This window comes from Rhinoderma darwinii, chromosome 2, assembly GCF_050947455.1.
Source record: "Rhinoderma darwinii isolate aRhiDar2 chromosome 2, aRhiDar2.hap1, whole genome shotgun sequence".
Taxonomy (NCBI): domain Eukaryota; kingdom Metazoa; phylum Chordata; class Amphibia; order Anura; family Rhinodermatidae; genus Rhinoderma; species Rhinoderma darwinii.
Window position 1 is genome coordinate 75,235,462 of NC_134688.1, and position 20,551 is coordinate 75,256,012.

The window sequence follows — 20,551 nt, forward strand, 5'->3', positions numbered from 1 at the left end:
GGCGGGTCGTTGCAAGTAGGCTGGGACAGGGCGGTGGGTAGATTAGGGCTCACTTGTTCCCTTCACCTCCTTCCTGCCATTACAAGATTCTTGTGAAAGGAGCAAACGAGCACCGATCAACGATCTGTCTCGTTGATCGGTGGTCGTTTACATGGCCCATGTTTAACCCGTTAGTGACCGGCCCATAGTCTTTTTACGTCGGTCACTAACAGGCCTTATTCCGATGCCATAGGCTTTTTACGTCGCGGCATCAGAATAAGTAAACAGAGCAGGGAGCTGTCAAATCTCCCTGCTCTCAGCTGCTAGAGGCAGCTGAGGGCTGGGGGCGTCCCTGCTCTGCCGGGTGAGATCGATATCAGTATCTATCTCACCCGTTTAACCCCTCAGATGCGGTGCTCAATAGCGAGCACCGCATCTGAGTGGTTTTGGAGAGAGGGAGGGAGCTCACTCTCATCCCACCGACACCCAGCGATAAGATCGCCGAGTGTCAGTGTCTCCAATGGCAGCCGGGGGCCTAATAAAGGCCCCCAGGTCTGCCAGTAATGAATGGCTGCTAGATCATGCCGCAGGCATGACCTAGCAGATGCCTGTCCGTTTTAAACGGACAGGCAGTAATACACTGCAATACTAAAGTATTGCAGTGTATTATAAATGCGATCGGACCATCGCATAGTGAAGTCCCCTAGTGGGACTAGTAAAAAAGTGAAAAAAAAAGTTTAATAAAGTTAATTTAAAAAAAATGGGAAAAAAAAATGAAAAACCCACTTTTTCCCCTTACAAACTGCTTTAGTTTTAAAAAAACAAAATAAAGTAAAAAAGTTACACATATTTGGTATCGCCGCGTCCGTAACGACCCCAACTACAAATCTATTACATTACTTAACCCGCACGGTGAACGCCGTAAAAATTAAATAAAAAACGACGGAAAAATTGCTGTTTTCTGTGAATCCTGACTTTAAAAAAATGTGATTAAAAAGTGATCAAAAAGTCGCATCTACTCCAAAATGGTACCAATAAAAACTACAAGTCTTCCCGCAAAAAAAAAGCCCTCATATAACTGCATCGGCGAAAAAATAAAAACGTTACGGCTCTTCAAATATGGAGACACAAAAACAAATAATTTTGAAAAAAAAGCGTTTTTACTGTGTAAAAGTAGTAAAACATACAAAAACTATACAAATTTGGTATCGTTGCAATCGTAACAACCCGCTGAATAAAGTTATTGTGTTATTTATATCACATGGTAAACGGCGTAGGTTTAGGACGCAAAAAAGTGTCGAAATTTCAGATTTTTTTCTATTCCCCCCCAAAAAAAGTTAATAAAAGTTAATCAATAAATAATATGTCCCCCAAAATGGTGCTATTAAAAAATACAACTTGTCCCGCAAATAACAAGACCTTATACAGCTATGTCGACGCAAAAATAAAAACGTTATAGCTCTTGGAATGCGACGATTAAAAAACGTAAAAAATAGCTTGGTCATTAAGGTCTAAAATAGGCTGGTCATTAAGGGGTTAAGAGGGTCCTTACTTATCATGGTTATTATTGCTTTTTATAGGGGCCATTTACATAATTATAGATAGATATCAGATCCCTTAGCTTTCTCTTCTCTAGGGTATGACAATATCCTAATATAAGACAATATCTTGTTAGCTTTGGAGAATTGTTTTTTCCGACTTATGCCCGTTTAGCTAAATAGTACTTGAACCCCACTGTATAAGCTGGTTAGACTACTGCTCTAATGCTAATCTGAGCATTTACCCTATTTAAAGTATAGTTGAGAATTGCTATTTAAGAAATTTCCAATACACTTAGATTATAGTTCTCACTTTATACAACTTACGTTATATCATAGAGACATATCAGATATTGCGATTGTCGGGATCAATTTGCTGAGAATCCCACTGATAGCTAGAACAAAGGGGAACAAACTTTCTTATGTTCTAGTTTCTGGTGTTCTCAAAACCTGGACTCCAAAGACGGCATCTTCTCTATTACATGTCAAAAGTTGTTTAAATGATAACCGCAGCTTCCAATTGTGCGGTCACAAACTGTCATTACAGGGGCAGACATATCATATATTTAATCTGTGCAGCTGTATAGGGGCCCTGCAGTCAAGGCCTACTGCAGAGGCGTAGCTAGGTTCTCCAGCACCCGGGGCAAAGATTCAGTTTGGCGCCCCCCCCCCCCAACCTCTTTCCCAACATCTCCTTCCCCCTCGCCGTGTTTCTTTTCTCTACCAATCGACGTGTCATTGCTTTTTATGTAACGCGAGCATAAAATTATTTGTACGTTTCACAAGCAATATGGTTCTATACACAACACCAGAACCAAGCTCAGTACATATATACAGCCCCAGAACAAATACAGCTCAATTTAGTGCAACCCCTGCCGTATAGGTTTGTACGGCGTAAAACTACAGCTCCCAGCATGGCCCGAACAATGGTAAGGATATGCTGGGAGATGCTGTATCACAAAAAATAAATCCTATCATAATCATACCACCCATCATCTCGCTGCAGATCATACAGTGACTACAAGTGCTGATTAGAGGCAGAGTGAACATTTACATTAAGTGACTCACCGGTGACGTCTCAGATTCTAGTTCTTTTTCTCCATTTGGTCCAGACCTCTATGATGACTTCTCCCGGTCCATTTCTGCAGTTTGCCGCTCACATGTCTTCAGCTTCTCACTTTTCCAACATTTCTGCACCTATAAATAAATATAAAGTAATCATTATACCACACACTACGCCCCTAAATATAATAGCGCCAAACACTGCACCTCTAATTATAATAGCACCATACACCGTGTCCCATACACACACTGTGCCCCCTGTAGATAGTGCCTGCCATAGAGCCCCCTGTAGATAGTGCCTGCCATAGAGCCCCCTGTAGATAGTGCCCCCATATAGACCACCCCTGTATATAGTCTCCCACAAATAACTCCCCCTATAGTGCTCTACAGATAGCCCACCCCTGTATATAGCCCCGTGTAGATATAGCCCACCCCTGTATATAGAGCTCTACAGATAGCCCAACCATGTATGTAGCCCCCCTGTAGATATAGCCCACCCCTGTATATAGTGCTCCACATATAGTCCACCCCTGTATATAGTGTTTCACAGATAGCCCACCCCTGTATATAGCCCCCCCTTGTACATATAGTCCACCCCTGTATATAGTGCTCCACAGATAGCCCACCCCTGTATATACTATATACAAGGGTGGGCTATCTGTGGAGCACTATATACAGGGGTGGACTATATGTACAAGGGGGCTATATACAGGGGTGGGCTTTCTGTGGAGCACAATAGGGGGAGCTATTATTGGGATACTATATACAGGGGTGGGCTATATCTACAGGGGGACTATATACAGGGGTGGGCTATATCTACAGGGGGACTATATCTACAGGGGTGGGCTATCTACAGGGGTGGGCTATCTACAGGGGGACCATATCTACAGGGCTGGGACCATATCTACAGGGCTGGGACCATATCTACAGGGCTGGGACCATATCTACAGGGCTGGGATATACACAGGGGGGCTATATCTACACAGGGGGGCTATATACAGGGGTGGGCTATACACAGGGGTGGGCTATACACAGGGGGGATATATCTACAGGGCTGGGCTATATACAGGGGGAATATATCTACAGAGGGAATATATCTACCGGGGGCATATATCTACAGGGGCTATATCTACAGGGCTGGGCTATATCTACAGGGCTGGGCTATATCTACAGGGCTGGGCTATATACAGGGCGACTATATCTACAGGGGGGGCTATATACTGGGGTGGGCTATCTATGGAGCACCATATACAGGGGTGGGCTATATCTACAGGGGGACTATATACAGGGGTGGGCTATATCTACAGGGGGACTATATCTACAGGGGTGGGCTATCTACAGGGGTGGGCTATCTACAGGGGGACCATATCTACAGGGCTGGGACCATATCTACAGGGCTGGGACCATATCTACAGGGCTGGGACCATATCTACAGGGCTGGGACCATATCTACAGGGCTGGGATATACACAGGGGGGCTATATCTACACAGGGGGGCTATATACAGGGGTGGGCTATACACAGGGGTGGGCTATACACAGGGGGGATATATCTACAGGGCTGGGCTATATACAGGGGGAATATATCTACAGAGGGAATATATCTACCGGGGGCATATATCTACAGGGGCTATATCTACAGGGCTGGGCTATATCTACAGGGCTGGGCTATATCTACAGGGCTGGGCTATATACAGGGCGACTATATCTACAGGGGGGGCTATATACTGGGGTGGGCTATCTATGGAGCACCATATACAGGGGTGGGCTATATCTACAGGGGGCTATATACTATATAGCCCACCCCTGTATATGGTGCTCTATAGACAGCCCACTCCAGTATATAGCCCCCTGTATATAGCCCCCCTGTAGATATAGTCCCCCTGTATATAGCCCAGCAGATATAGTCCCCCTGTATATAGCCCAGCCCTGTAGATATAGCCCAGCCCTGTAGATATAGCCCAGCCCTGTAGATATAGCCCAGCCCTGTATATAGCCCAGCCCTGTAGATATAGTCCCCCTGTAGATAGACACCCCGTGTAGACAAAGTCCCCCCCCCCCCCCCCCGCAGATACAGCCACACTTCTATTACAATTTTAAAAAAAATAAAAAAAAATCAAACTCACCTTATTCCCGCTCCCACGCCGTCCGGCAGCCATGGAGACCTGCTCTCTTCTGCGCAGGTCTCCAGGGGGATGAACACAGCGTCTATGAAAGGCGCTGATTGGCTGGGCAGGATGACATTCCCTATCAGTCAGTCAGCGCCTTTCATCGACGGAAGCGTCACTGGTACAAAAGGTACCAGTCGCTTCATTCGGGGAAAGGCGCTGAATGGCCGGGCACGGAACATTGCTTCTAATTGTACCTGTGTCCTTGCGACACAGGTACAATTATAGTGCAGGAGGAGGTGGCGCTGGCGCCCCCCTCTGAACTGCGCCCGGGGCACATGCCCCGCTTGCCCCCCCCTAGCTACGCCCCTGCCTACTGATACCTTAAAAATAATAATAGTGGTTCCTACTGAGAGCCATGGACTAAGGTTAGTACCCCGCTGTCATCAAATTAGAAGTTAGAGATCAAGAAGACCATATACTATTCTTGCACAGGGGTCCTCTGTTGTTGGTGTCTGTCTCTGGGTAAGCCACTGTAATATCACCAGAGGGATTCAGTCAGGTAAGCTGCTGTGCGACCTCACGACTCTATTTCTGTAAGGTGACCACACTGTGACATCACCAGTGCGTTTCAGTCAGGTGAGCTGCCGTGACATCACAAGTGGGTTTTAGTCAGGTAAGCTGCTGTGACATCAGAACTGTGTTTGTGTGAGATGACTACTGTGACATCACAACTGTTTAAAGGGAGTCTGTCAGAAATTTTGTCCACTACCCCACACCGCTAACATTACTAAATAGGTGTAGGGGAGACAAGTTTAGTCATATCCATGTCGGCATTGTGGCTAAAATCTTCACCCTGGAAAAGGAGTTTTAATCTTTAAATGATAAATAGGTGTCTGACTCCCCAACGTAACTCCTCCCCTCTACTCTTGAGTGACAGCTTTTGGATCGCACAGCGTATGAGGCTGAGGACCAGTAGAGCTGTCAATCAAGAACAGAGGGGAGGATTTGGGAAGGAGTTACAGCAGGAGCTGGACACTTTCTTTCTCAGATTAAAACATCTTTTCCAGGGTGAGGATTTCAGTCACAATGCCTACATAGGTATGACCCAAACCCAAACCTATCTAGTGGCGTTACACCTATCAAGTCGTGTTACCGTTGTGAAGGGGACAAAAGTCCTGACAGACTCCCTTTAACCCCTACCCGCGTCAGTAACTGTACGTCCTGGCGAGAGGTTACTTGCTGCACCAAGACGTACAGTTACTGAACCGTTCCAAGAGCTCACTGTCACAACGGACAGTGCCCAGGAACCGGGAGATCAGCTGTTCCCGACACCGGACACTCCCCTGTCTCTGGCAAGCAGTCCAACGCCGGCGATCGCCGCATTTAAGGGGTTTGTATACAGATCGGCACCCCCATGACGCGATTGCTGGGGGTGCCGATGGTTGGTATAGCAACTGGAGGCCTGACAATGGCCTTTGGGTCTGCCAAGTACGGAAGCCTATGAGGACCCGCTTCTGGAAGGTCCTGATAGGCTTGCTGACAGTGCCACACTGACAGCTCTAATACATTGTACTACGTAGGTAGTGCAATGCATTAGTATAGCAATCAGTGTTGCAGGCCTTCAAGTTCCCCTGCGGGACAGAAAGAAAAGTTTATAAAAATGTTGTATAAAAATAAAGAAATAAAAAAACAAAACACAAGAATGCCTTTTTTCCCATAATAGTTTTTTTTTAGGAAAAACAAAACAATAAAAAAAACTATATATAATTGGTATCGCTGCGTCCGTAAAGATCCAAACTATAAAACGTATACGTAACTTATCCCGCACGGTGAACGCTGTAAGAAAAAAATATGAAAAACCATGCCAGAATCGCTGTTTTTTGGTCACATCTGCTCCCAAAAAAATGGAATAAAAAGTGATCAAAAAGTCACATATACCCCAAAATAGTACCAATCAAAATGACAGCCCGTCCCACAAAAAACAAGCCCTGACACAGGTTTGTTGACCCAAAAATAAAAATTTTATGGATCTTAGAATATGGCGAAACAGAAAACAAATGATTTAAAAAAAATAAATAAGTGACTTTATTGTGCAAACACTATATACATATGGTATCACTGTAATTGTATAGTCCCGCATAAAAAAATTAACACGTAATTCATCACACGCAGTAAATGCCGAAAAAAACAACACTAGAATACAATTCCGGAATTTCAGTTTTTTTTGTAATTTCCTCTTTCAAAAAATGAAATAAAAAGTGATCAAAAAGTTGCATGTGTCCCAATATGGTACCAATAAAATCTACAGCTTGTTCTGCAAAAAACAAGCCTCACACAGCTCTATGAACCGAAAAAAGAAAAAAGTTATGGCTCTAATAAGGCGCGGAGGAAAAAACAGCCTGATGTTCAGGCCAGAGGGAATCATTGCTTCCTGTAGTAAAACATACAACTATATAAATTTGGTATCGCTGCAAACGTACTGATGCACTGAATAAAGGTAACATGTCATTTATACTGCATGGTGAACACTGTAAGGAAAAAGAAAAAAAAAACAATGCCAGAATCGCTGTTTTTTGGTCCGTAGCCTTCCAAAAAATGGAATAAAATGTGATCAAAAAGTCGCATGCCCCTGAAAATGGTACCAATAAAAACTACAGCTCGTCCCTCAAAAAAAGCCCTCATATGACTACATGGATGGAAAAACAAAAAAAGTTATGGCACTAGTAAGGAGGTGATGAAAAAACATCATGATGTGCAGGCCAGAGGGGAACATTCCTTCAGTTTCAAGAAGTGACTATCAGGGCCCTAGTATTTGGGAACCAGGATGGGGAAGGCCAGAGCACATCCGATGGAAGCGAGGGCGCCCATATTATACCAGGGGAACACTTATCCAGCAAAGTTTCCCAAACTGCAAAGGGGGAAAAGTCTAAAAAAGGTGCAGAGTGTGTTCCAAAAGAGGGGGAAATATTGACACCATTTATCAGTGTGACACTGGCCATAAAGGATTGCTTCAACGTGTACCCCACATCTATGGATAATTTTATTTACCCCATTATTATACCCTCTTATTATACAATGATGTAGCTTACATACGCCCCCACATTATAAACTGAAATACCAGTAAAACTCCAAACAGAACTACTACCAAGCAAAATCTGCGCTCCAAAAGCCAAATGGCGCTCCCTTCCCTTCTAAGCCCTACAGTGTGCCCAAACAGCAGTTTACGTCCACATGTATGGCATTGCCATACCCGGAAGAACTCGCGTAACAATTTATGGGGTAAGATTCTCCAGTGGCACAAGCTGGGCACAAAATATGGTCATGAAATCCTAATCCAATTCTGTGAAGCGCTGCATTTACAAATCATCTACCATAGTAATAAATATTCTAAGGTTATCCAGGACTGCAAATTTAAAACGGTTTTCTGGACTATAAAAAATAATAATTTATATTATCTCCTGCATATGCAATGACACAAATAAAAAAGCCCATACCCATTTTTTTTAAATTCCCAGCTACTCCATCGCTGCCGGTCCAGTGGACCTTGCTGAAGTGATGGTTGCAGTGGTCATGTCAATACATACAGCACATGACTGCTGCAGCCAGTGATTGGCTGGAATGGTCACTTGCTGGTACGATATGTCATTGCTTCAGGAAGGTAAACATAAACCGGCGAGGGACTGCTGGAGCGGTGTGAGATTTTAAAGTTGAGTATGGGCTTTTTTCCTTAAGTTATGATATTTGCAGCTGCCAGTATTTTTTACAGCCCAGAAAGCCCCTCTAATATTGTATATTTGTATATTTACATTGTCTGTATTAAACCAGAATCATGGAGAAGTAAAGCAACCAAATGGCATAAATAATGCAAAGGTAAAGAACTCTCACTGGGACATCATCAGGAATGTTATCAGGTTTGGAAGAGGTGAGTGAACGGGGTTCATGACAATTATAACAACACATAGAGGATAATGGTGTAACTAAGGGGAAGGGGCTTGGCTAGCAGAGCATGTGCCCTGGGAGCCAGGGGGAGGCACCCACAAGCTACTGTGCCTTGGCCACGGTATTTACATTCGGGTTAGGGCAGGGAACAAACTTTTGCCCTGGGTAAAGGAAAACCTAGCTACTCGTATGGGGGGGGGGGTCTTATGTATAACAATCAGAACAGACGAAAAGAGCAGCAGCTATCCCAAACAGCTGATCAGATGACATTGCTTTTTTTATCTTTGCTATGCAAAATAAAAGCTGGAGACTTAAATGGGTTGTCCACTACTGGATAGGTCATCAGTATATCATCGGTGCGGGTCTAACACCCAGACCCCGCACCGTTAAGCCTCTCCGGCTACCTCCGGACATATATGCCAGAAGCCTCCGGGCACAGGATGTTGTTGCCCACTATGCTACGTACGGAGCCGGAAGCAGTTGGCTCCACGCATAGCATAGTGGCCGTGCTGCCTGGAGGCAGCCAGAGAGGCTTAACGGTGCGGGGTCCGGGTGGACAACCCCTTTAAGGTCCTTTTACACAGGCCAATTATCGGGGAAATGAGAATTCGCAGAACGTTCGTTCACGATCATTGCCCTGTGTAAACAGGGCAACAATCAGGCGATGAATGAGCAAATGCTAATTTATCGGCTGATCGTATCGTTTTAAATGCTTTAAATATTATCGTTGTCAGCAACACATCCCCCTGCACGTCCCCATACATAGCTGCTTGTGAAAGGAGCAAACAAGCGCCGATCAACGAGCTGTCTCATTGATCAGCGCTCGTTTACACGGCCCACTTTGGGCCGTGTAAAAGTACCTTTAGCTCTGACGCCAACCCTGCAACTGTGATTTTGACTAATTGAAAAGATGTTGCTATAATATTATCTTTGTTCCAGGATGTTTGCTAAATTCGTTTCAGCCTGTTTATCCCAGTAAATTGTGGATGGATGAAAAGGCATTCTGCAATGAGTTTCCCTTCCATATTGTCTTTGACAAACAAGTAAGAAGATCATTAATTCTAATTGCTGTAATTTGTGACATAAGTATATATAAATTTATGAAGTTATGAACTTAGATGTGATAGATAACAGGTGGATCCTGCATGTCAGAGACACACAGGACCCGCCGACACTGAACCCGTCAGGTCTGTGGGACTGACGGATTCAATGAATAGCGCTAGATACAGCTGTGTGTATAGAGAATACAGAGCAGCTGTATCTAAAAAAGTAAAAATAATTATTAATAAAAAGTATTTTGTTCAAACATAAATAAACTCAAAATGCAACTCGTGGAAAACGCCTTTCATTTATAAGCGCTTATGCACATGGGGCATTAGGGCTCCGTAGAAGCCTTACATTGTGTAAACGAAAATGTGAAGTGTAAGTACAAAAAAGTTGTGGCATGCTCGTCCAGATGCTATATTAAGATGGTATTAACACGCTTTTTTTTCAGTGTGTCCGGCAAATTGTTTTTTTTCGCCTGAGGCAGACACACCTAATGAAGAAGTTTTGCATGTGTCTGACGTTCATAGCCGGACAGAGAAACAGTGCATGCAAAACTGATGTCACCAAAAACTTGGGATCAGTTTTTAACACCAGTTTCCCTCCACTGTACTGTAGTACAAAAGCGACTTGAGGGCCAGACATATTTGAACTGAGAGTTTTCTCCATTATTTTTATCCTCACATTGCGTCCCTGCATAAGTCACTGTCTGCAATAAGACCAGCACCCTTTATGTTATTCAACACAGTACAAATAGAGGCTGCAGAAGCGTTAAAGCGTAAGTGAACCTTCGTACGCACTTGTCAAGTCAAAAGTTTGCACCTCTAGGGTCTGAGCGCAAGTAATCCTATTGATTGATAGAACTAAGAGTTCCGCAGCCAATGGCGGATTATCATTAGGCGTTTTGGGCAGCCACCCCAATTACAATGGGTTTTTGCCACGATTTTGCCGCGAATTGTGCCAAAAACCACGACAAAACGACATGACCTTATGTCTGCAGTTCTTGTTACTAATTAGAGACCTGCTGGTCACATGACCGCAGGTCCTACAACAGCAGCAAGAGAGAAGACCGTGAGGTGAGCTGCTAGGTAAGTATAAGAGGGTCATGGATTTATTTAAGGTGTCTGTGTTTAGAGGGTCTGTATTTAGGTGGTCTGGGGGTCTGTGTTTAATGGGTCTGTAGTATTTTAAGGGGTCTGTATATTTAGGGGGTCTGTATTTAGGGGTCCGGTCTAGGGTCTGTATTTAGGAGGTCTGGGGTCTATATTTAGGGGGTCTGTATTAGTTTATGGGGTCAGATCTTGGGTCTGTATTAGTTTATGGGGTCTGTAGTTAGAGGTCTGGGGTCTATTAGTTTATGGAGTCTGTATTTTGGGGGACTGGTCTGGGATTTATATTAGTTTAGGGGGTCTGTATTTAGGGGTCCGGTCCGAGGTCTGTATTTAGGGTGCTTGTTCTTGGGTTTGTATTTATTTAGGGTGTTTGTTCTGGGGTCTGGAATAGTTTAGAAGGTCTGGGTCTGTATTTATTAGTCTGAGTAAAAGGGGTTGTCCGGGCACATTGATAGGTCATCGGTATGAAAAACCAGTCCGTGCCCAGACAACACCTTTAATGTATGGTTTTGGGCCTTGGTGTCTGAATTTTTGTGTTTCTATAGAGGCTGGAAATGGCTGCAGAAGCGAGGAGCAAAGACGTCTCATCAGGAGAAGTAGCCATACCAGTCTGTGTCAGATGTAGAAGAAAAGAGAATGACTCCCATCAGAGAAGACGTCACTTGTTCTATAGAGGATCTGTCCGCTCTCCTGACATGTCCGTTGTAGGAAATCCTTGTATTCCACATAAAGTCTTTGGCAGTCCATAACTGATAGACAAATGCGTGTTACCATTCGCATTGTCAAGAGGATGTGTCCCTACAGTGTGATACAGTCAGCGATGGTTGGAGACTGTCAGTATGTACAACACAGATACAACACAGCAGCAGCAGCAGCAGCCTAGCATTACCAGGGTGGGAAGGGCCACGGTTTTTGGCCTTTCCCAGTCTAATAATACCAGTCTGCGGCCGCCCCAGTAACCAACCGTCACTACAGATCGTCAGGTACTGGATCGTACTCAGCTCTTCCAGCGTACCCCTGGTGGCGGTGGGTACCGGGGTAATAATGGGGGTTAGCGATAGCCTCTGCACTGGCTAGTAATGGACGCTGTCAATCAGCCAACAGCCACTACTAAGGGGGTAGTAATGAAGTTTAAAAGAAAATCCAAAGACATAGAAAAAATATTTTATTGAAATAAAAACCCTACACAACCCTCATTAACCATTTTATTGAGAATAAAAAAAGCTGTCATCGAAGTAGTCCCAGAATCCGATGTAGTCCAACGACCGAACCTGTAAAAAAAACACATACCCAAAAAATTGGTAACACAAAAAAAGGAAAACCATCATTATTCTTACCTTTCCTGGGTCCAGCGCTGGAGCTGCAATGTCAGCGAGCTGGGCCCTATACCTAATTCTATCACGAGTGATACTGTCTTCTGAGCCACTGTATCTAATCCTATCCATAGCTATAGGGTCATAGTGCTACAGATATGCTGTCTCCTATATATTATATACTAGTCCTTCTCAATGAATTAAAATATCATCAAAAAGTTAATTTATTTCAGTAATTCAATACAAAAAGTGAAACTCATATTATATAGATTCATTACACACAGAGTGATCTATTTCCAGCATTTTTTCTTTTAACGTTGATGATTATGGATAACAATTAATGAAAACCCAAAATTTACACCGCGTTCCAAATTATTATGCAAATGTTATTTTTCGCTGATTTTCCTAAATAGTCAATGCAAATGACAGTCAGTATAATCTTCAAGCCATCAACCGTTGGAGTATAATGCGAATTTTATTGAACAAATCTCCTAATGATAACAGATTTTTTTTTTAGAAGTAAAAAACTCAAAATGCACTGTTTCAAATTATTATGCACAACAGAGATCAAAACATTTTAAAGGTTGTAAAGAGAACTAAAATAGTAATTTGTTAAATTTGCAGCATCAGGAGGTCATGTATACAGAAATCAAAAGCTCTTTCAATCAAAAAAAACTTAACAGGCCAAGTTACATGTTAACAGAGGACCCCTTCTTTGATATCACATTCACAATTCTTGCATCCATTGAATTTGTGAGTATTTGGACAGTTTATGCTTGAATATCTTTGCAGAATGTCAGAATAGCCTCCCAGAGCTTCTGTTTTGATGTGAACTGCCTACCACCCTCATAGATATTTTGCTTGAGGATGCTCCAAAGGTTCTCAATGGGGTTGAGGTCAGGGGAACATGGGGGCCACACCATGAGTTTCTCTCCTTTTATGCCCATAGCAGCCAATGACACAGGTATTCTTTAAAGCATGAGATGGTGCATTGTCATGCATGAAGACAATTTTTCTACGGAAGGCACGGTTCTTCTTTTTGTACCACGGAAGAAAGTGGTCAGTCATAAACTCTACGTACTTTGCAGAGGTAATTTTCACACCATCAGGGACCCTAAAGGGGCCTACCAGCTCTCTCCCCATGATTCCAGCCCAAAACATGACTCCGACACCTCCTTGCTGACGTCGCAGCCTTGTTGGGACATGGTGGCCATTCACCAACCATCCACTACTCCATCCATCTGGACCATCCAGTGTTGCACGGCACTCATCAGTAAACAACACGGTTTGAAAATTAGTCTTAATGTATTTCTGAGCCCACTGCAACCGTTCCTGCTTGTGAGCATTGTTTAGGGGTGGCCGAATAATAGCTCCATGCACACTTGCAAACCTCTGGAGGATCCTACACCTTAAAGTTCGCGGGACGCTAGAGGCACCAGCGGCTTCAAATACCTGTTTGCTGCTTTGCAATGGCATTTTAGCAGCTGCTCTCCTAATCCTATTAATTTGTCTGGCAGAAACCTTCCTCATTATGCCTTTATCTGAACGAACCAAGTCTGTGCTCTGAATCAGCCACAAATCTTTTCACAGTACGATGATCACGCTTAAGTTTTCTTGAAATATCCAATGTTTTCATACCTTGTCCAAGGTATTGCACTATTTCACGCTTTTCGGCAGCAGAGAGATCCCTTTTCTTTCCCATATTGCTTGAAACCTGTGGCCTGCTTAATAATGTGGAACGTCCTTCTTAAGTAGTTTTCCTTTGATTGGGCACACTTGGCAAACTAATTATCACAGGTGTCTGAGATTGATTACAATGATCCAAAGAGCCCTAAGACACAATACCATCCATGAGTTTAATTCAAAAACGAATAATTAAATGTTTATGACACTTAAATTCAATGTGCATAATAATTTGGAACACGGTGTAGTCTCTCAGAAAATAAGAATATTATATAAGCCTAATTTCAAAAATTATTTTTAATACCGAAATGTTGCCCTACTGAAAAGTATGTACAGTATATGCACTCAATACTTGGTCGGGGCTCCTTTTGCATGAGTTACTGCATCAATGCGGCGTGGCATGGAGGTGATCAGCCTGTGGCACTGCTGAGGTGTTATGGAAGCCCAGGTTGCTTTGATAGCGGCCTTCAGCTCGTCTGCATTGTTGGGTCTGGTGTCTCATCTTCCTATTGACAATACCCCATAGATTCTCTATGGGGTTTAGGTCAGGCGAGTTTGCTGGCCAATCAAGCGCAGTGATACTGTGGTTATTAAACCAGGTATTGGTGCTTTTGTTAGTGTGGGTAGGTGCCAAGTCCTGCTGGAAAACAAAAGCATAAAGCTTGTCAGCAGAGGGAAGCTTGAAGTGCTGCTGTGTTAACTCTGGACTTGATATTACACAGGGCAGCAATCAGCAGATGAACGAGCAAATGCTCATTCATCTGCTGATCGTATAGTTTTAAAGAACTGAAATATTATCGTTGTCGGCAGCACATCTGCCTGTGTAAACAGGCAGACGCACTGCCGACATGGTAATAATATATGGGGACGAGCTATCGTTGTAACGAGCGCTCGTCCCCATACTAGCTCCTTGTGACATTAGTAAACGAGCGCCGATCAACGAGCTGTTTAGTTAATCGGCGCTCACAGGATCATGCTGCTAAAGCCACTCTGAACGCACTGATTGGACAGTGACAGAGTGGCTCAGGTTCACATCCCTGTGGAGACCGCCCAGTTGTCAATTTATTCTTTAATTTGCATATTAGGCGTGGAAAGTAACAGGAACTTAAAGGAGAAAAAAAGATTTACAATTAGGGGACAATAAACAATAAAAGTATGGTAGCAGTTTTATTTTTTGGGTGACACGACAGGTAATCTTTCAGATTAGTGTTCCTTTAGGGAATCAAACTGTATTATATTAGATTTGTCCTTGAATTCTGAGAATAGCAGAACAGATACATTCATCAACATCTTTCTACTTTGAACAGCTGAAAGTGAAGCAGGCCGGAGTGAACATACAGAAATATGTCCCTGGAATTCAAACTATGGACATCAGATTAGATGAATATTTCACTATCATCCATCCGCAAGTTACTTTCACCATCCCAAATATTCAGATGTTTACTAACAGTCAATTTGTGCTGAAGACAAAGCAAGAAATGATGCCAGAATCCTGGAAGAAGCAGCCTATGCTGACGCTCAGAGGTGACATCATGTTCATATTAGTACGCATCTCTGTAGTTCTCTTTTAGCCATTCAGAACCAGTGGTACAGAGTAGACATAGACAAGGCCAAGAAAAGCTTGTCCCAGTGAGCATTCTGAATATGTCACTCAATATGAAGTTTTAATTTAGTGACAATGTCGTCCATTCTGCCAACAGCTATCCTACTCGAGTCTCCTATAAAAATCCATATTTAGCTTGGCCAAACTGGGAAGATAGACAGGCGGTTGCCAAACACCACAAACGCTGATTATCTTCAAACCAAGGATTGGATAGGTTAAAATACAAACCACCTGACCCGTGATTTTCTCCCAAAAGGAGCATGACTGTCCCTATATACATTGCAGTTTCTGGCCTATACTTATAGCCTTTACTGTATATGGCCAGCATAAGAACTCATGCATATGGCCATGTCACAACACTTAAAAATCAGATTTTATATGGAGGCATACAGAGGTGTTTTTTTTTCTCAGACTCATATCTAATCTATGAAAAAAGAAGTCGTGGCATGTTCCATTGCATTCTGTGATATAAAAGTATTCTCCCCTGGAGAGACTGCGTAGCTTCTTTTGCATTTGTCCGCTTCTAGAACCGTAGGGACTCCATGTGTTGATGTCATTGTAGAATAAGGAAGGACAGGAAAAAAGCAGGAGAGTTGGAGGAGTGATGGAGCATTTTGGAGTGGGAAGTATAAGTTTCATTGCTGTCGGGAGTGCAGAGAATTGCTGTGCATTGTATTGATATATTTTCCTGAATTTGGGCAAATGTCGAATAGCTGTAGAATCAAGAACACAAGCGATGTGGCTCTCTGGTGTCATGTTACTGTAATCACGTACGCAAAATGTAATGAAGGAAAAATAAGATACTTTATTTCTCATTTATGGAAGCACAAGGTCCAGGTTGTTGAGATATAGAAGACCGCTCATCAACAATGTCATCCATTGTTATAGTTACATAAACAATGTAAAAGTTTATGTCCACCTTTGCAACCAAATGTTTTTATTGTTCCAATACAGCTAAAATAAAAATTCTAAATCTTCTACCGTTTGGTGTACACAGCACCAATACAGACCTATGTGGCTCCATAGATGCAAACAATAAACAAACCCTTTAATTTGTCCCCTACTTCTGCTAGTTTGCATTTGCTAGGTTAGCAAGTGGAGAACAGATGAAACGAAGTATGATTGCAGGATCAGACTATAAAGGGCTTGTTTGTATTACCATGGAGACACATATTTCTGCATAGGAGCTGTATACACAACTGTAGGATAGTTTTAAGATTATTAACAAAGTTGCTTCTTTGTTTATTTTAGATAAAAATAGTTGCTGCCTTCATTATGTTTTTTATGTATCTTTATTTACTAAATCTCTTTAAAGGACATATGATATGGATGGATTCCATACAATGCATGATCTACATGTGTTCTCCAAAGCTGCGTAGTTTGCAGGAACTGGAAGAGAGAAAGATGCATATTTCTGATATAGCCAAACACGATGTAACGAGAGACCTGATTCTTTTGAACCATCAAAGACTGGCGGAAATTGAGCTGTCGAACCAGCTGGAGCGGAAGAAGGAAGAGCTGCGTATACTGTCTAAAAATCTGGAGATTGAAAAGAAAAAAACGGAGACGTTGTTGTATGCTATGCTTCCTCAGCACGTGGCCAATCAGTTAAAGGAAGGCAAGAAAGTCCAAGCAGGTATTGAACTTGGTCCAAAATATAGCATGCTGTCATTTTTTGTTATGCAGATTCAATATTATAAAGAAAAAAAAGAAAAAATTGCATGCATTACCTCATTGACACTATATTGAGGATCTGTGTGCTACAGATCCAAAATAGGGTTGAGTGTGAAAGATCTTACAGATATAAGAAAATTACATTGATGGTCTGCACACCCTTGTGAGTGTAAGGACACCTTCTGCACTGTTAGGAGAAAAATACCATAGAAATCAATTTAATGTATTGGCCCCTTAATTACGAAAATGAGTGGGGGTCCATATGACATGTCAGTCCGCTTTTCCCTTTTATAGGTTTCTTTCTTTGATTGTTTGTTTTCTTACAGGAGAGTTTCAGACGTGTACAATACTGTTCAGTGACGTAGTGACATTCACTAACATATGCTCTGCTTGTGAGCCCATCCAAATAGTCAACATGCTCAATGCAATGTATTCAAGATTTGATCGCCTGACAAGTGTCCATGATGTTTACAAGGTAAAGTCAGCACTAATATCAATAAGTGCAGTGCACATATAGTTATTTAAACTGCCAGCTCAGTGAACTAGTGTGTTTTTTTAGATGCAGTATATACGCCTGAACTCACTGTATCTATTTCATGAACGCTTCATAGAGGGGTTGTCCCATAATCAAAAATGATTACCTATCTACAGGATAGGTGATCATCTTTTGATCGCTGGGGGCACCAATGTTGGGAGACTATAATGAGAGCGGGGCTCATGAACCACCTCAATGCTCAACCGCAGTGAGGTTATTGAACAGGGTGGCCGTTGAGAATGCGCGCTGCCGCTACATTCAGTCGATGGGAATGACGGAAACAGCAGAGTACAGAGCTTGGTTGTTTCCGTCATTCTCAGAGACCGTGAATAAGAGGCGGGCGCATGCTCGACCGTCACTCCATTTAAGCTCCTCCTCACTGTGGGGGGTGCAGTGAGGAGGGTCTAGGGTTCAGGATCCCCGTTCTCACGATCAGTGAGGGATCTAACTGTGTGTCCCGAGCGATCAGAAAACTAATAATTTTTGATTCTGGGAGAACACCTTTCGGTAAGGCGTGTACACGGCTGCATTACAGCTCCATATTGTACACAGCCTTGATATGGCTCCCATTCAAGTGTGTGGGCCCTGTACTGTACCTCTGTATGCCTCCAATTGTATGCAGAGGTATGAGAAGTTATTTTCTGTCAGATTCTGTGCAAAAAAATTGTGGCATACTTGATTTAATACAGTGTGTTCATGGGTATTCTCTCCTAGAAGCATTGCTTCTAGAGGACAATAGCTCTGCAAAGTACACAAAGACAATACTGGATCTGCCACATGCATGGGGTGTTACTTGAATTTTTCATACATAAGCAAATGAGTCTTAAATCTCTCCCCTAGGTTGAGACTATTGGTGATGCTTACATGGTAGTTGGAGGAGTACCAGTCCCAGTGGAAACCCATGTGCAAAGAGTGGCAAACTTTGCTTTGGGCATGAGAATGGCAGCAAAAGAAGTTATTAACCCTATAACTGGAAACCCTATTCAGGTAAATGCAAACAACCCTGGATTTTCATTTATCATATTTAATATGTCCATTACCTTAGTCGTCATTTATCAAATATCTTTTAATTTAGATCAGAGTTGGGATTCACACTGGACCGGTCTTAGCGGGAGTTGTTGGAGACAAAATGCCAAGGTACTGCTTGTTTGGAGACACTGTGAATACGGCTTCCAGAATGGAAAGTCACGGGGTTCCAGATAAAATTCACCTGAGTCCAACAAGTTTCAAGTAAGGATAATAAAGTTGTTGAGAAATGAAAAATATTTTGTCAACTTTTCCATATATATGTTCTGCTTGTAAGGCCTTATTTACACGAGCGTGTAAAACGTCAGTGTGACGGCTGTCTAAACATCGGCCGTCCCACGGACCTTTATAATTCAATGTGGCCGTTCACACAGCCGTTGTTTCAACGGACCGTGTGAAGGGTCTGTGGGAAAATAGGACATGTCCTATTTTTCCACACTTCACGCATTCCTCCATAGACTCTCATCTATGGGGGATGCGAGACATCGCGTCCCGTAGCGCCGAGCACAGATGCACCTCGGCCGTGAAAAACTACAGTTTTTCACGTCCGAGGTGCGCAACACTCCTGTAAATAAGGTCTAACATAAATGTCAGATTAGTGGCCAAGCGATCGAATGCAGTGGGTCATATTTTCAACAGATTGTTGATCAGTTATTAGTCGCTTGGATGAAAGAACATGACCAATTATTGAGCGATGGTTGGACGAATTACTAAAAATTGGCCTTTTGCACCGACATTTATTTCATACATACAATGTGTTAACAATGTCAGACTGGGGTAAATTGGGCCCACCAGAGAAGACCATTCTGAGGGCTCACCCTGAAGTTTCTTGAGCGACAAGCTACTCGCAGATGCTCCTGGCAGCAGCTTATCTCAAATCAAGGGGTGGAATATGTTGAAATCCAACATACCCGATCCTTGTATCCTCCAATATCTGCCACTGGGGAACGATCAAAAAGCCCCAATACAAATTAGATGCTAAAGTCACTGATAGCAAGTAGAACTCTCCACTTTGTAATTTACAGTTCCTGTGAGTTGACACAGAGTATATTTAACCACACGTTCCCTTCAGTTTGTCTTTACACAGCTACTCTGTAAAGTGAGATATGTACGGGGGTTTAGCTATAGACTCAAAGGTCTCTCTGCCACATGAGGCGACACCAATATTATAACTAGAACATAGCAGGTCGGGGTCCTGAGCTTCAAGTAACGCCTCTGGATAAGTACATTACAGTATCTATATTTCTCATGTCCTTACACGGGAACTGGCACTCCCAGGGAATGTGTTATAAGCATCTACTTACATTACTACCGACTCAGTTATTTCAGTATACGTTTATTAGGACCATAGACCATAACTAACATTGCTTTCGATTTTTTTTATTAACCCCCTTCCCTCCACGGCCATTTTTTGGATTTTCATTTTCGCTTTGTCCTCCCCATCTTGCAAAACCCATCACTTCTTATATTTTTCCATCAATATAGCCGTATGAAGATTTGTTTTTTTGCGGGCAGAGTTGTAGTTTTTAATGGCAGAATTTATTGTACCATATAATGTAGTGGGAACCTGGGAAAAACTTATTTGTGGAGTGGAATTGGAAAAAAAACAGTGATCCCTCCATTGGTTTTTGGGTTTGAATTTTACAGCATTCACCGTGCAGTAAAAACGGCATGTTAACTTTATCCTGCGGGTCAATACGATTACGGCGATACCAAATTACTACTTTTACAAGGAAAAACCAATGGTTAAAAATAAACTTTATTTTGTGTCGCCATGTTCTAAGAGGCATAACTTTTTTATTTTTCTATCGATTGAGCGGCGTAAGGGCTTGTTTTTTGCAGGGCACGCTGCAGTTCTTATTGGTCTAATTATATGATATAATTGGTATATTATGGGGCTACATAAGATTACTTTGATCACTTTTTATACAATT

The 20,551-nt window shown here is 42.6% G+C and overlaps 1 protein-coding gene across 1 annotated transcript in view; it reads left to right on the forward strand.

Moving 5' to 3' along the window:
- The window catches only part of LOC142741716 (guanylate cyclase soluble subunit beta-2-like), a 59,742-nt gene that overhangs the window by 35,329 nt on the left and 3,862 nt on the right, over positions 1 to 20,551 (forward strand). The window contains exons 7-13 of the mRNA XM_075851058.1: positions 8,514 to 8,610; positions 9,567 to 9,670; positions 15,087 to 15,303; positions 16,698 to 17,018; positions 17,383 to 17,531; positions 18,432 to 18,578; positions 18,667 to 18,821. Coding sequence (XP_075707173.1) covers positions 8,514 to 8,610; positions 9,567 to 9,670; positions 15,087 to 15,303; positions 16,698 to 17,018; positions 17,383 to 17,531; positions 18,432 to 18,578; positions 18,667 to 18,821 — 1,190 coding nt within the window. The remainder of the gene's footprint in view (positions 1 to 8,513; positions 8,611 to 9,566; positions 9,671 to 15,086; positions 15,304 to 16,697; positions 17,019 to 17,382; positions 17,532 to 18,431; positions 18,579 to 18,666; positions 18,822 to 20,551) is intronic.